This window comes from Simochromis diagramma, unplaced genomic scaffold (genome assembly GCF_900408965.1).
Source record: "Simochromis diagramma unplaced genomic scaffold, fSimDia1.1 OVJJ01000320.1, whole genome shotgun sequence".
In the NCBI taxonomy this organism is placed as follows: domain Eukaryota; kingdom Metazoa; phylum Chordata; class Actinopteri; order Cichliformes; family Cichlidae; genus Simochromis; species Simochromis diagramma.
In genome coordinates, this window is record NW_024386773.1 from 1,267,346 (window position 1) to 1,285,062 (window position 17,717).

Sequence of the window (17,717 nt, forward strand, 5' to 3'; positions counted from 1 at the left end):
TCTAAACCAGCCTGAGGAGCTATATCCTAGGCCTAACTCAAGTGACTACATTAACTGTGGCTGCTTCTTTGCTTAGAAATGGTTGAAATCTGTGTTAGAATTTATTAAAAATATATATATATAACTCATACTGATGACTGATTATGATTATTTTCTTTTCAAAAATGGTGTTGTGATTTACACACACTACCCCTTATGACAAGGGAGCAGCAAAAAAGTAGCTTTCTTTAGTGATTTTAATAATTCTGAAATCAACAGGGTAAACTGTGGCTTTTTTCTTAAGAAGCTGGGTTGAGTAGTTCATGCTTAAGGAAGAAGGTATGACCTAGTTTGTCTCAACAACTCTCTGGTCAGTAAGAAGAGCAAATCTTTTTAATGTCAAAATCACAAGGAATACAGCTACTTATAAGCAGCTACTTCATTGTTAATACTCTATCATATCCCAAACTTGTAAATAGGACCAAAAGCCAAAGTAATACTAATGGCTTATTTGACTATAGTTATAGGGTCTTTACCTTACAGTATAAGGCACCTTGAAGTGATTTGGTGCAATAAGCATATAACAGAATTGAATTGAAGTGAAATCAGTTTATAGCTTCAGGCCAGTGGAAGAACACATGAGCGAACATGTTCCAAACCTACACTGTCTCCTCACCTCCAATATTTTGCAGGGTGATTGCTGTGCCAGCAGCTATTTTTCCAAGATTGCCAAAGGCCCTGTACCCCAGCTGTTCATAAGCTCGGATTCCTGTAAGCAGATTACAAACAATCACAAATTTAGTTATATTTGCTATGATCTCTGTCCAAGGAACACAACGAGACGCTTTCAGAGGGGTTGACAAATGACTGCACAACTTAGATAAATAGAGAGTACGCTGACATGACTTTTTTTCTAGTTTTAAAATTTGCCTAGACAATTTTAACTCGGCGAAACCTCAAATTACAGAATAAAAAAACAAAACAAAATGTCTTTATTTAATGAGACGGGGCATTACACAAGTCGCGATGACTGAAAATCAAATCCTTCTATACAAAATTGACTTTTAAAAATACATTTAAATTATGAATACTTTATTTGTTGATAAAGTTTTTTTCACATAACCTTTTTTTCAGTCAAGCACTCTTTGACATTAAGCGGTTTTTGATCTTTCTAACTTTATAAGCTGTCCTTTTCTAATGGCAACCACAATAGCAATCTCCAGGCGATTTTCGATGTGAGAACTTTACAACATGTAATTGTACCATTTCTTTTCAAAACACTGAGAAATGACACAATGCTTACCCACAATGCCTGAGGATTTGAGCAGCAGATGAATAGAGTAGGATGACAGAGCTGCTACCGCAGTCAGAAGAAACCTGTGACAAAAAACAAAAGTCACACACTCGTTATTTTCTATACCACTATTATCCTGAAATTTGTTTTTTGATTCATGATATTTTGTGGTCATAAATTAGCACTGACTGCATCAGCTGATTGTGCCGCACAGTACATATGACCACACAAGAAAAAATCAGTTTCTGACTCCAGGTTTTTTATTTCCACCTGTCACCTGTCTCAAACCCGCTCCCCATACTAATCTCATTCATAAAGTGCTTTACAAATCCAAACATTATGGCTAACAGGTGGATTTTCCAGTTTGAGTGCAGCTAACCAAACAATGAAGAACCACTTACTGCTTTAGAGACAGAGAGTGACAGCTGGACAGCATATCCTCACTTTTAACATAAAACTCATTGATATAGCCAAGGGCAGGACAAAAGTGAAAAACTGATGTTTTTTATATTTCATTTTATTTTACTGTTCTTATTTTAGGCTCCAGCACTCCCTGCGACCCTGAAAAGGATAAGCGGAAGCGACTGGATGGATGGATGTCCTTATTTTCTCCTGAGTTATTAGTTTTGTTAGCTAACATAAACTAATGTAAGTCTATTGACCGCAAAAAAACCTACCACATGATGTCACGTTCTCTACTGGCACAAGATGGCAATAAACATGTTTTAAAAACTTGAACTTTCAGAATCAGAATACAATCCCGAAGGATTAAGCACTTATTTCTTAAATCCAGCTACACAGGCAGTGTTACATCTGTCAGCTTTTCATGATGTAAATTAGCCTTTATATGTGAAGTGTTTATATCAAATTTAATTGCAACTGTTTGAAATACTTATTCCAGCCAGATCTATAAACTTTGCAGTATCATGTATTTTCAGTAGTATTTTTTCAGTCTGGATAGCTGTTTCAGTGGCTGAAACACCTGTTCTAGCATTAATGTGGTTATAATACAGACATCTATAAACATACTTATTTTGCTGTACTTATTTATTACTTATTTTTCTGTACGTGTTAAATTTGGCTTGATGTAATATTACATTCTAACTATATTTGTGCTAATCATACACTATACAGTTCTAATGCAAGTACTAATAGGAAGATTCCATAAGGCTATAGGTTCCTTCAGTACAAGAGCTACTCTGTATAAACTAAACTGATTTCCTGCTTTCACCAGACGCTGAGGCCATTTTCTGCTCCAGTCTCACTTCTTTGCAGCTACTTAAACATAAACTATATGACTAGCAAAACCTGGGTCATGGTCTAACAGCAGCTGTCTGTATGGATGCCTCTATGGGGTCTGGAGGTTCAGTTATTCTGAGCTGTGGCCTTTCATTGGCCTATGTGGCAAGGAGGCTTGGGGCCTAAGAGAGGCAATAAATAAAAGTGAACCAATCTTGGCATATAATGTGTTGCAAGACATTAAGACATATAATAAATCAGTACTATTTATACATGCACTGAAAAAGCAGATTACTTTGAGAAGTACAACTTAGTTTACCTCCTTTCAATTTAATCACTGCATATCAGTAGAATAGCAAATCTTGAGGTCAGAAAATTGTTGGAAAAAGACTAATTGTTTTTTTGGTTTTTTTGCTGACAGGTGGGAAGCTGTCATACATTTGCTTGTTCAATATAAATGTGGGGCCAGACAGCATCGCTTAGGATGACTCCTTATACCAAGATCTCTGTGATTCCCTACATCCATGTGAGAATTCTCACATGGTTCTCACATTCTCACATGTCTATGACTGCTGAACACGTCATAGACACCTCAGCTTCACTACTGGAACTTTAACATTATGCACTCCACACTGTATATAAATGCCACTTGTTTTGCACATATTCAACTCTGTATATTTTATATATTTTATTATTATTATTATTATTATTATTGTTTTTTTTTTGTTTGTTTGTTTTTTTTTTACTATTTAATTTGTAAAAATGTGTACACACACACACACACACACACACACACACACACACGTAGGAAAATATTTAGTATACACATCCAGAAATGCATACACTATTATATATTGTACATATATTTATTAGTTTCAGGTCGGCCATTCTTGTATTTTGCTCGTTTGTGTTGTTGTGTTTGGCACATCTCTGTTGCCTGTGGGGCTCGCACACAAGAATTTCACTCGCATGTGCTGTGCCAGTGTGCCTGCACATGTGATGTGACAATAAAAGTGATTTGATTTGATTTGATTCCTTTCCTAGGTGAAGATATTTCCTGAGGTCTTCACTGGTTTCTTGGCACTGCCATGAGAACATAGTTCTAAGAATTAGTCTCAAAATAGTTTTCCATATGCTAGCTCCATAGTGTACTGGTTAACACATTTCCTTAATATACAAAAGATCCCTGTGTTGAGACCAGTAGGGGTTACAAAACCAGCCTCAAGAGGTCACAAGCCAGTCTGCTCCCATTTGAGAGTATTAATGGGAGAATTGTGCCAGAAGACATCCAGTGTAAAATATGTAGATCCATCCATAAGGGAGGCACTGAAACTACCTGCTACAGAACTTTCTATATGCTGATAGATATAGTCTTTTCTTTTGACAGTGCAAGAATAGACTGTCCCCATACAGTAAAAGCTATTGTACGAGGCTTGAAATAATGATTGTATCAATCTAATTAATGATAAAAGGTGAACAAGTATCCTCCTCCAAAAGGAATGTTTAAGACAATATTTGTTTTAAAACTCATTTACTCACCAAAAAAGGAGTATCCCAGTGTTGGCCATGGCATAAGCTAAACCCAGGATTCCACTACCCATAATAGCATTGCCCAAGTTGAAGACCGACATGCCAAAAGACGTCTTTCCTTCAAACTGTAAATGCAATATAAATAAATAAATAAAAAACAGAGTATACATTAAATGCCAATTTAAGATAAAACCTAATGTTGTTACCTATGTTATATAGCTATAATTGTTGGGTTTCTCACTTACATCTGTGAAACGTATGGGTTTCTTTCCGCCTTCGTTGGGCAAAAATTCCTCGTTCTCCAGTCCATCATCAGGCTCTTCATATCTAGAGGCCAGATTTGCAGGTGTTAATTGATGGCATTTCCATCCACCACTAAGAAAGTGAGCAAACATCGTCTGCAGACTCTAGCAAATCATGTGCTTTGAAGGTGACGTATTGAGCAAATATGTAGCTGAAAACCCTTAACGTAAATCTCTGCAAACATACCTGACTGTTTGAGTGCCATTTCTGTATAAGGATCCACCAGTTGAGGCGAGCACAAAAACAAGGTAAACATGCATTTAAAAAAGCGAATATTATTTATGAAGTTATACTTTATGTGGTTTACCACATCTGTTATCTTGTTCATCATTTTCAATGTTAATGGAGAATTATCATAGTGACAACAGTAAGCAAAAACAAATCAAACATCTGCTTTTAGCTTTGGCAGTGACATTTGAATTTAAAAGAATATTGGTTAATTGGATTTATGAAATTGTGGCTTTCACACAAGTATAACTAGAGAAAGACGAAAAGGAAAGCGTAAAAAATACTTGCTTCAAGCTGTATTAAACAAAGGCAGCCATTCATAAGGAAAGAATACTCACTGATCCTCATCTAGCATTGTTTTCAATGGCACACCCACATCATCGCCGAGGTCATGACTTTTCCCGTTTGATAATATGTTCATCTCTGATTGAGAAGGCTCCATAATTCAAGCTCTGTTTGGTGTATGCGTTCGATTAAAGCAGTTCTTATGAGTGACTTGAATATCTAGGGCAGAGGTGGAAAAAACATGAGTCAGATAACATATCAGACAAGAGGCCTTATTTGTTTTGGATAAACCATTTCATAAAGACAATGTACACTTAACATGCTTAATGGCCCTCAAGACATGTGGTTTCAGCCAGCCTGTTGTAGACAACCAGCTACTTTTTAATGCTTGTGGAAACACAAGCTTTCTCTAAAAGTTCATAGACTTTTGATTAGTCCATGTGAAAAATATCCTTATATACATCTCTGCAAGTTTGTTAAACTTGAAAAGGGTGGACCTGAAGAAACCCTTATATACAATCCTTCTTTTCAGAGAGGGCCTAGAAATATGCTCTGGGGCTGCCTTTGTCTGTGCCACGTCACTGAAAGCTAAACTTTACAAGCCACAAACAAGTCATTTGTTTTTGCCTAATTTTCTTTTTTAGAAATTGGAACAAAATGTTGTGTTCATGACGTTATCAAATTTTTCTATCCAGAATACATCTGTACAGCACAGGAATGACTCAGAGTCAACAGAGTGATGTTCAACACGCCTGACAACAGGATCTGACCTCATTCGTTCTTTTTCAGAAGTTTCTGCAGTCCATACACTGAACTGCAAATAATGAAATGTGAGGATGAAATATGACGATGCATGTTCTGCTTTCCAGAACTTCAGAATGCAGCAAAGCAAACAAGTCAGGATCACTAAGGCAAAGTCCACAGTCAGAGTACTTTTTTTTTATAACCGTATTTGCTCTTGTCTTTTATATTCCAGATCCCTTGGTTTTTAGTGCTACTGCTGACATCCCCACACAATGACACTGTGGCCTTGATGATGAATATAAACATGAGTATGATTAAACGAGATGCCAGATCACTCACAACAAAATGCTTCAAATAACAGAGAAAGCGCTTTCCAAAACAGCTATTATGAGGCTACTATAATTATACAGTTTAACAGTAGCATCAGTGTGGGGGATGCTGTATTCACAGTTACAGTCAGAAGAGAATGTCAGAGTATTTGTCATTTATCATTAGCAAGCCTGTAATTAATAGCTCTTTAAAATTTGCCTCGGACTTTTTAACAGAAATAAATACTCTTCTATACTTCAGTGAGAACTTAGACAGACAATGGTGTGTTGTTAGTAGTTTCCGCTGTGACCAGGGTAGATCAGCTCAATTGTGTTCACAGTGTCCTCTCTGCCAGAAGATCACTGCTGTGGCTATTCATAGTGTACAATTAAAGAGTGTCATTGATACAATGCCACTGAAGCTAGGAAAGAAACTTGAGAGGACACTGCGTGCTGCTTCACAATACAATCGGGTACTGAGCTCTTCAAATTTATGAATACCTTTCATCAATTAAAAAAAGAAGAAGATCTAAATCTGGATTTTAAATTAAAAAGAAAAAATACCTAACATTACTGATACCTTGCACCATGTTATCTGGTGAGTCAGTATTTGCTCAATGATACCACGTCCCTTAACGTAGCCTCAATCCTCAGCCTAAAAACCCCTGATGTAAACACTTCCTGTTGCAACACTGGCCTTTGACAGCAATTATTTCCAGTGAGGTAAATTCAGAGGAGAAAATGTTGTGTGAATGCTATTTTCAAATTGAAATACACTTTGTGATACAATTTATGATTAGTGTTGGCCATCACACGAAAAGCAATCGCAAACAAGCAAAAATAAATCAAACTTAGAAACGTAAACATGTAGAGCTCAAAATGTTGAGCCTCTCATGGTGAGTGAAACTACAGTCATTATGTTTGTTCATGAACAACCATAAAGCATGGGATCACTGAATTTACAGTAAACACAACAAGAGCCTATTGTTTTGTCTCGTGACTTTATCACATTTATACCTAAATACAGCAGTGACTGTTCTGTTATGGTCTTCTATATATCTAAAACCCAACATATATGTCTTGACCATAATGCACAGCACCATGCATGGTGAGAACAAAATGCAACAAATGCAACATATCAGCTGCCAAACACAGTTGTCAAGATCATTTGGGCTTGCTGTTTGCCACAGGTCGTGGGCACCTTGCTGTCCGTATGCCAGTACTCTAAATGTGAGGCCATCTGTCCTACAGCAAAATCTTGGCCCCAACTTGGTCATACAACTGGATAATGATCCCAAGCACAGCAGCAAATCTACAGCAGAATGGCTAAAAAAAGAAAAGAATCAAGATGTTGCAATGACATAGTCAAAGTCCAGACCTCAACCTGATTGAAATGCTGCTGTGAGACCTGAACAACTCTGCCCATAAATGAATGGTTACAAACGTAAATGAACTGAAGCAGTGTTATTAAGAAGACGAGTGGGCCAAAATTCCTCCTCAATAATGGAAGAGACTGATAAAGTCAAACAGAAAAAGATTACTTTGAGTTATCGATGCTAAAGGTGGATCTACTGAAACATAGACTACTCTGTGTTTCACAGGGCTGCATTACGGAAGGGGATTATGGCCACTGGGGGAAAAAAAGTGGGCACGTCTTTTTTTTTCTTCTTTTCCTGAATTCTGAGAAAAAAGTCAGAATTCTGACTTTTTTCTCAGAATTCTGACTTTTTCATCAAATATTTTTTTTTCAGAATTCTGAGAAAAAAGTCAAAATTCTGAGAAAAAAGTTCTGACTTTTTCATCAACATTATTTTTTTTTCAGAATTCTGAGAAAAAAGTCAGAATTCTGAGAAAAAAGTCAGAATGCTGACTTTTTTCTCAGAATTCTGACTTTTTTCTCAGATTTTTTTTCCAGTGGCCCTAATCCTCTTCTGTACTGCATAGAGTACCATGAAAAGTAAGAAAAATCTCAGTTTGGTTCATTAAAAAATGATAAAACTGTTAATGCAAGAAAAAGCATAATCTAACCACAACCATAAAAAAGTATTATGGTTAAGGTTATTCAATGTCAGTTAAATGTCAAATTATTCAAGGCTGTATTCTCTCTAAATTATTGCATTATTTCTAATGTTACAAGTACATAATTTCCTCTTATGACCACTAAAAAACCTCATTTAGAGGGAATGAAAATAAAAGTCTTACTGTAGAAACACATGCAACAAAGTGAGTGTGCACGTGTGCACGTGTGTGCATGATCACTGAAACAAAACTGAGTGCAACTGAGAACACTCTTATAAAATAACCCATGAACATTTAAACTTCCTCATTTATTTCTTTATTCAAAAGTATGGAAAGAGCTGCCAGGGGAAATAAAAAGTCTGATGAAACTTTAAAAAGGCTACAAGAGCAGAGGTGGCCAACTAAAACTATGTGAAAACACAGTTGCAGGACAAATTGGGAAATAAAAAGTCTTGGGAAATTGGGAATATAAATTGATTCATAACACTAATCAGAGCCGCAATGGTAGTCCTACTAAGATCACACCACAGACAGCAGAGGTGAATATGAGAAGGGAAAGCGCTTCAGACTTGGCACAGGGATTATGAATGGAAGTCAGTGTTTCTGTGACAGTGTGGACAATGTTAAGGACATTGTCCACACTGTCAGTCTCAGCGGATGGCGTCTGACGCTTGTTTGCTATTCAGCACAAAACTGCAAGATTCAATTTAGCTATAGAACAGCAACATATATTTGATGACTGGATAATCATTGTTCAATGAGCTCCTCGTGATCTTGACCAACATAAATATATTTGGCATCAGGATGTTTGGCACAAAGCTCGCCAGGACTACCATATTGTCTCAACACTGAAGTACAGAGGTGGGAGGACAGGAGCATGACTTTTATAGATGGCACCGTAAATCCTAATGGATTTACCAAACTATGGACTGAAAAGATAACATAGTACCACATAATTACTAGTTACAGAAGTAGAAGGACTCAAATTACCACAAAGTTTATAAAATTTGGCTCAAATGTTAAAAACAGATTTGTATACAAATTTTACCAGAAGTGTGGCTTTGCTAAACCAGAGAATTCTTTATTATTGTGAAAAGGAGATATGATAGATATGAGGCACTTTGCAGCATATCTTAGCAAATACATATCAAATTTAAATTTTAAAAAAGTTGTTTTCAAAGAAATATCACAAATCAAACCAGCTCCACATATTTTTCTAGATTCAGAGTCTTTTTTCAGAGTACAAAAAGTTAATAGACACATGAAAAAGTTTCTGAAAATTGTAGGAGATATTAGGAAAATGTCACAGCTGCTACAGCTGGGACATATCTCAGTATAGAACTTTGACAAATACAGAAAATATTTGCCAGTGATTTCCACTTAAATGTTCCCATAAAACACAAAAGTAAACTAAAGCCAAATTATTTCTTTATACTAACACATATAACATAATTTTAAAGAGCATAGCTTGTCACTGATCCAGAAGCCTGGGTTTTTTTAAGCGTATACCCATTCAATTTGTGTCCCGTGAAAATTTGTGACGTTCACTCCTAAAACTATTTGACCTGTGAATTTGGTCATTTTCTTTCCTAAGAAATTACCCCACCTACGTGGAAATTTAGCTCTAAAACCTGTTGAAATGCGGGCTGGTTCTAAAAAGGTATCGATTTAAAACTTGCTTTAACATAATTTCAATAACTCTTAGACTTTATATAGATTCCAAATGAGTTTTGTTTTCAGCAACGAAGTGACAAAAACTGAAAAGTCTCATTTTGAGCTACTATATTTATCTGACATTTGAAATGTTTGAACAAGTGGGAGGGTTAAAGATTAGCTGATTTCTTTCTCTCTTTTTTGACAATTCAAGGTTAAAGGTTCAAGTAAGAGGAGCTATTTATATATTTTTTCTTATCATTAAAACCAGAGCATCTATTCCTGTGACACTAGGACATAAAGCAGGGCATGCACGCGACAAACACGGGACAGTGGGGAGCAGGCAAGCACATGTAGATGAGAAAGGCGCATGTGGCACGAGGTTCAGCCAAGAGCGCCTGGCAGCACCAGCTCATCCTAATCCACGTGCTTCCAGGGGACAGGGGACCACATGCTCATGTCTTGCATTACAGCCAGAACTTGAATTACATAGTCTTTCCATTTATCATGATAGGTTTCTCAACAACTAAAACCTTTATATTAACACGAACGTTTTAAGCAGTTCAAAAGAACAGATGTTTTATTTTACTTTAAACAGGCATGACTAGAAAGTATACTAAAAGTATTCTAACCATTCATTTTGAAGGAAAACTGAGGTGTTTAATTTAGAAATGAATTGTATAAATTATATATTATACAAATGTATAACATCAAATGTATGTTAAATCAAACAGACATGGACATTAAAGACTACATAAAAAGAAAATAGTTGCAGGAACAAAAAAAGGGAGTGCTGTTAACTATAAAACATTTCTGTTTTTAGCTTTAACTACCCCCAAGTAGTTCTGAAATTGCCTTTTTGCTGAACTGCATAAATAAAGTAAAAAATAAACATGATAGACATTTATTTAAGCAACTTGATGCTTTGGTACAACTGTCTTCCATCTCTAAGGTTGAACCCTCTATAAATTCAATAAAATAATCTTGGCTTATTTTTCTTAGTCATCACTTACAAGCTGCCTAAATCATTTAAAGGGTCATAAAATAAAGCACCACCACTAGAAAGCACACAAGGACGAAATTCAATGTGCAGTTGTGCAAGCAGACAATACAGTCTGTGTTTGTACAAAGATTTAGTTGAAAACATTAGGCTCAGTTGTCCGATAAAGGATGATTTGTAGAGCAATAGCAAACAGCCCAACAAACCTCCCCATATTTCATCAGTACGGGTGTTCAGGTGCACCCTGATGGTAGGTGAAGTTGTGAGTTACACATCCCAGAGGCTGACACTTTAGGATCTAGGAACCATAAAATGTCAAATTTTATTTTAAGCCTAATTGATACATCCCGAATTGTTCCAAAGGAAGTCAGTACAAGCACCTGTACAAGTCCGAGTAGATATAAAAGCTATTATTTATGATTATTTATGCAAGTTTTCCCAGATTCTCCTGTCTACAATCTTTATAATTAATGCTAGATGTAAAATGTTATAGACAATAATAAAGCAAAATTTAAAAAAGAGTAGGACATTTTATTTATGATTCACATTTTATTATACAATCATTATATGGTCACTGTGTTTAACACAGAAGATAAAAACACTCAAACGTACATAGGTTCATGACAAATACACAAAGAAATAAAATACAACAGACAAGCGCACATATGCAGTTATAGAGAACAGCACCGGGTTTCAGGCTTGATAACACAGAACGAAGTCACCATGGAAAGAAGACAGTAAAAGATACTTCAAATTAGTTTAACCAGGATGGTTCAAAGACAGCTTGAGTTATCAGTAATGTCTTGATCCTTTTAGAAGAGTTTTACATTTGTTGCTACTATGGTTTTGAACTGATTTTGCCCATTTGTAGTAAAAAAAATAGTTTAAAAAAACAAACAAAATTTTGTATCGTGTTGAAACCCAGCAAATATATAGATGTATTTTACATTGTGCAAATTATGCAATTATTATGCTTTATTAGCACTAAAGCAGTTAAGGAGGCTTTAGTGTTAATAAAGCCACTGTAATGCTTTCTATAAATGACCTCTCAACTTCAACTATCTAACAAGACAGGCCAAGATTAGTAGAATGACTTTGTACCTTGAGAATAAGAGATTACATATATTTATCAGCTGTAATTAAGTGTTTATTAACAAACACTATTTTTTTGTAATCTACAGTGTTACAAAGAAGATCTTCTGAATAACAAGAATTAGCCATATACATCTGTGCCATACATGAGCAAAGTGAAAAATCAGTGCAGTGCAATAATAATAAACCAACTATATTTCTTTTAATATTAAAAGTATATGTCCTACTGTTATCAAAAGGAAGTAAGAAGTAACTACAACCAGCTTTTTTTAAAGGGGCTGTTTGATTCAATTTTTAGCCAAAACAGTTTGGTAAGTTATTTAAGCAAATAGTTAACTCTCATTAATTATCATTACTTGATAAACTGCAGGACATTTTTCTGAAGCACAGTTTGGTAACTAGGAGTTTGCAGCGGGAAGTACTGAGTAATCATACTCTGTGCATGTGTTTCAGGCAGCTTTTACACTGCATCACAAGGATGTTGCATTTTTCATTTTTAACAGGTGAATTACTGACAGTGCAGGGTGTTGTTTTATTTGAACAGTTAAAAAATACAAAATTATTAAATGTCACATCAATGCGAGAATAAAGTGATTGCAGTGGAAGCATTATAGCAGGTACCCTGGCTTAAAGGCCTACGGATATTTTGATTCCTTGTTACTACATGGGGGGAAAAAATAATAAATGTTTTATGTTGTATGTTTTTATTACATTGTCTCTGAGGGCTTTTATGTCTCATATTATGATTTGAACAATTAAGTGTCCCTTTTCACATTTTTCCATGAAACACTTTTGAGAAAGAAGGATGAATGTAGTAATAATGTTGTATGAGGAAAACCTATCAAAGTGACCACTTTAATGAGTAAATTGTAAAGTCAGGCTTTTGGGATATAGACATAAAACCTAAACATTTACTGAGGGAATGGGAAACCTTAGTGTTTTCTATAATTTTACCCATATGGGTCAGTACACACAGAGCAATAATTTTGTCCATCAGATCCAGAATTTATCATTATTGTTCATTTGAAGTCCAGTTATTGTCTCTACTGAGGGAAATATCTTACTTTTTCATGTTCTCCAGGCAGTCTAACTCTGTCTGATGTATGGTGTTGAGTAGATTTCACTCAGCACTCCTTGGAAAACATGTCTGCTGCAGCCAAAAATGATGCATGAATGCTATGAGTTAGAAATCGAAATAATGAGCTGAAATTTGAACAGCTGCTATCTAACATTTTATTATTATTAATTGTCGTTCAGGGGATTTCTTGGGGTTACAAAACATTAGACTAAATAGCCAAGGCAATTCTTTAGGACAAGTACAAATATAAATACAAAATCTATGGCTCATTGTGGAATATTTCAGTCATCATATATTAACATGTCAGTGCATATTCATCCACAGGGAACAAACTTGGGGGATAAAAGCTTAAAAAATCCACTCTGAACAGAATTAGAGCTCTCTTTTCAATCTTAACTGTCTCATAAAATGCTGAACAAAATGCATTTATGCCACACAATATAAACAATATCAACAAACGACTATGACTTTCTAATGACTTCAATATAAATAGACACTGGCGCATGATGAAGTCTGGTTCAACCCACAAAGATTATGAGACCCATGACAAAGATAATAATAACCTGACACATGACAGTTAGACTGTCTTAAATACAACATTTCACAGGTCTCTTTAATGTGACACATGAGTACAGCTGGCTGCATCCCACATGGATAAAACACTGACTTCCACTCACTGTGCACCTGTCAGGTTCCTGCTCAAACTCCTAGTCACTTTGTTCATTACACAAGGCTTATCTGCTCATTCTGCACTATAATGACCCCAGGACAAAACCCCACACTGGGGTTTCGATAGGGACCAAAGTCAAACACATACACCCTCTCTCACAGTACCTGGAAACCAAATTTTTTCCCCCCAATATGTCACAGTCGAACACATCTAGTCAACACGCGCATTTAAGCAGCTTGGGGTCGAAAGATCTTGACAGCCATTGCAGAAAAACATTCACCATTTCCCCACCTACCACATTTCCACACATTTCCAGCAAAAGGAAAATCTAAGCCAGCCGCCTGCAGCCCACTTGTTAAGTTTTATCCTACATTAACACAAGCTGTTATGCTGATTTCAAAACAAAGCAAAACAAAACTGCAGCTTCATGAAACCACCTGGCCCAAACAGTTTTACTGTAAGTATTGTTATTATTGCTGCAGAACACTTTACAGTTAAGCAACTTTTCAACATAAACAGCCACTGTAAATTCTTAATTATATACTCAGAGCTAGAATGCACACTGTATGCAAAAATTAAAAAAAACAAAAAGTGTCACTCTCACTAATCTTCCACCCATCATCTTGTTGTACTATCATTTGGCTTTCAGTTTCTCACAAAACAAATGCTCACAGTCAAGTAGCTGAAACCAGTTTATTTTAGGCATCTTCAGATGAAAATGGCTCATTTTAAATGTATTTATTACCTGTTACAATTTATTTATTTATTTAACTGAACTGTAGCCTCTTTATTGGTCAACACATAAGCCTAGTTTATACTTAGAATGGGATAAAAATCCATTTCACAGCATTATCTAAATTAAAATCACCACAAATAAACAAATCAAGTAAAAATACAGCAGAAGTAGCCTGATACAAATCAAGACACATTCAGCTTAAGAAAACAGAAAAGCAGCGAATATTTAGTTCACAAAAACCTCAGTGACACAACATAGAAATGAAATGTAATAATGTAATCGCGCTTAATCTTCAGCCCACAGTAACAAAGGCAGACTTTAAAGTGCTTTAAAGGGCTGCTCTTAGTTCCTAATGGTGTTTATAGCTAGTGATCCACTCTTGCCGTTGTTAGATGTTTGTCACCTTGTGGTGAACTAAGTCGGAAAAAATTTTAGTTTCCGTCGGATATGGTTTCGCTAAGAGGAGGAAAAGGAAAGGGCTTAGCTACTCCATACCATGTGCCTGCATGTGCTACAGCCTAAACCGCAGGGAAGTAGCCTGTTCTACAACCTGTAAGAATACTGGGACACTGGGGTCACAACATGTCAAAGTTTTACACCTTCCTTTGAAAACAATTAGTTCAAAATAGGAATCGTATAAGCGATCAAACCCGTTTCTGTGTCACATACTGCTCACGTAGGCATTCGTCCAGCTTGGATTTACCTGTTGCAACTGCGCTACAGTAACTTTCAGGCGCATCGGTTTATATTTAAGAAAGATTCACAACAACAATGGATGAGCACCAGTTTGTTGCCCTGGATGAAACGCATAGTCGTGACATCTGCTCTTGGCGCTCACTCCAGAGGGACCGAGCTATTCTTTCTTCATTGATCACCCCCCTTTTAGGAAACAAAGCTATAGCCTATATATCCAAAGAGTGAAGCTACAATTTCCTTTATGTCTTCTTCATTGCTTTCCCCTTAGGTTACTATATTCCTGCGTGGTTGAATGAAAATCAAAAGATTGCAATAAAGGTTTAAAGTATTATTTTACAAGTGTCCATCTCTCAGTGAAGGCAGAAAAACCTGGAAATATGTCAGTCACAACAAGTAACAAAGCCATTCCCCTAAAAAATAAATAAATAAATAAAACAAATAAATAAAAAAGACAGGATTGTGATGTCTTACCAAAAGCTCGTATCACGAAGCTTCCACGATAATTCCGCTGGTAAGTGGGAACAATCTGATGACCTCGCTCTCCTTTCGTGCGTTTCGCGTGTCTTTCTTTTCCTCAGGGAAGGTGAGAGTTGCCCATCTATCTGTCTATCTGTATTCGTGGATTTTTACGCACATTTGTACCGTCTCTTTCCAATGCAGTGGCCGCAAACTGTTCTTTGAGAGATGGTCTGCATTGTAAAACCATTTGAAGCTCCAACTGTGGGGGTCGTGGTAGGTCCGCCTCCTTTGCAACCCCCGCCGCCCCCGCCGGGTATTTAGCCGCGTTGCTCGATGTAGTTTTCAGCCACTTGGTTCTGTGAGTGAGCCTGTGAGCGAATATGAGAAAAAAAAATCTGACTTTCAGCAGGCAGTGATTACTCAAGTCTTCGGAATGAAGAACTTAACTGCACGGCTCTTAAATCTGTCTGATAATAGAGGAGACGTCCTGCTAAGTTTCACATACGTGTCCTAATTGTCTGAAAGCTTTTAAAAGCCCGACAGTGCCAAATACGCGCGTTCATCTTTGTCTCCCTATATTCCGCATACCGTGGTTCCTGCACTGAAAAGCTGTATTAGTACATTATTTTTCTTAAATTGTGTCTTGTGTTGGATCCAGTGGTTTCCTCTGCTCGCTCACAAAAAATTGCAAAGGTGAGGAGGTCACTTGTTTGCTTCTGGCACTCAGACAAGTATTTACCAATGGATCACACTTTCTTTTATGTATTTATTTTTCTTAATCGAAATCAATAAATTGATTTGAGATGTGGCTTTGGTGCAGGTATGAGTTATTAAAGTTTAAGATATCTTAACCTGAAATATCACCAGCCAGCAGCTGCACAAATACAGACAATTATCAGAATTCAGTAGAATAGACCATAAAAGGAAACCAATGAAAGACAAAAATAGTGTAGTTGTAGATAAAATATTAAAACATAAAATAAACAAGCCTAGTGTGAAGCAAGAGTTGCAACCCAGATTGGATCAAATAACTGGCTATTACATAGCTTACAAGTATATCATAAAGGTATGGTTATACTGCAGAAATGAATCATGTAGTTTTAAACTGTTGCCACGACATTAAATTATTTTAAGCAAAAGACAACTTAAATTAAATGTCACTTTAGCGTCCTCTAGAGGTCATGCTGATTGAAGGAAGATTTAGAGACGCTAATTAACAGATTAATGCTCATTCACACCTCCATAAACACATTCTTAACCCTTACACATGTCTTTGCCTTCACTGTAGGGTCCTGGTGAGTTTTGACCAAAGCCAATAATTTCTTTATAATATCAAAATCTGAACTACAGATCTGTTTAGAATGTATAAAAAGCCAACAAATAGATGATTAATTCTTAATGGATGTTTCAGAGAGCAGGGAAACCTTATTTCTGCTTTGTTCAAGACATGAAAACACAACAGCTGTAAGGGTTCAAATATATTTTAGAAAGTGAAATGGCGATAACGTTTTGAAAATGCTGGGATTTACTAGACAATCATATAACCATTACTATCATTACTCCTCACTGCTGTTTTCATAAAAACATCACCATAACTACCATCTATATGGATATTATACAGGGTACTTTTTTTTTTTTTTACTATAATCACATCTCAAAAGAGGTCAAATTTGGCCCAAACAGTAAGTAAATGTTAAATGTAGAACAGCTCAGAGGAGCCTCAAAACACAACAATAACAGATGGTGATATTTATACACACAATTCCCCTGACTTTTCAAGAGGACTGAGCATGTATTGGAGTGACTGAAACAATAACCCAGTCTGAGATCACCAATAGCCTGCACTAAATGGTGTAAGATGCATATTTTTGAGTGATGCCAAGTTTTCATCTTTTAACAAGTGGGATCACATGATCTATTTGTCATATTTGTCTTACTGCTTAACCATATGTAGAGTTGAATCAGAGAGATTTTAGCTTGGCTTTTTCTTCTTATTTGCTATGTGCTTATAGCTATTCTGGTTCAAAATGCTTCACATTTGTTCAGCAGATAGGTGCTAACATTGCAGTTTGGTGCTTAGTGAGCTTTTAGAGCCTTTTCCTGAAAACAGCTGCCTTCATCCATCACACTAGACGTGCTAAATATGGAGCAAAGCAGTAGTTCAAGGCACGGAAGTAATGCTGCAGATTTAGCGATGATTCTCTTTGCCAAGAGAATCACTGCCAAGCTTTTTCACATACAACTTCATTAGACAATACCTTTTTTTTTTAGCACAAGCTGGCTAACAGATCACTCATTCATTGTGGTTGTGCTTAGGAGAGGAAAGGTGGCATGTCTTGATTTGATGCTTGCTTCAGATAATCTGCTTAAAGTAATGTTTACATGAAAAGTACAAAACATTTCA

General features: G+C 36.2%; 1 protein-coding gene across 2 annotated transcripts in view; it reads right to left on the reverse strand.

Annotated features, from left to right (window-relative positions):
• The window catches only part of LOC120715171 (sodium-coupled neutral amino acid transporter 3-like), a 31,226-nt gene extending 15,651 nt beyond the window's left edge, over positions 1–15,575 (reverse strand). The window contains exons 1-7 of one of the 2 annotated variants that reach the window (XM_040002023.1): positions 15,326–15,574; positions 4,912–5,077; positions 4,532–4,552; positions 4,288–4,369; positions 4,052–4,167; positions 1,283–1,356; positions 656–748 (exon numbers count right to left, since the gene is read on the reverse strand). In XM_040002023.1, coding sequence (XP_039857957.1) covers positions 656–748; positions 1,283–1,356; positions 4,052–4,167; positions 4,288–4,369; positions 4,532–4,552; positions 4,912–5,015 — 490 coding nt within the window. In that variant the 5' untranslated portion in view covers positions 5,016–5,077; positions 15,326–15,574. Of the gene's footprint in view, positions 1–655; positions 749–1,282; positions 1,357–4,051; positions 4,168–4,287; positions 4,370–4,531; positions 4,553–4,911; positions 5,078–15,325 lie in introns of both variants that reach the window. The other variant, XM_040002033.1, reaches the window with a different exon arrangement.
• Between the last annotated feature and the right edge of the window lie 2,142 nt (positions 15,576–17,717).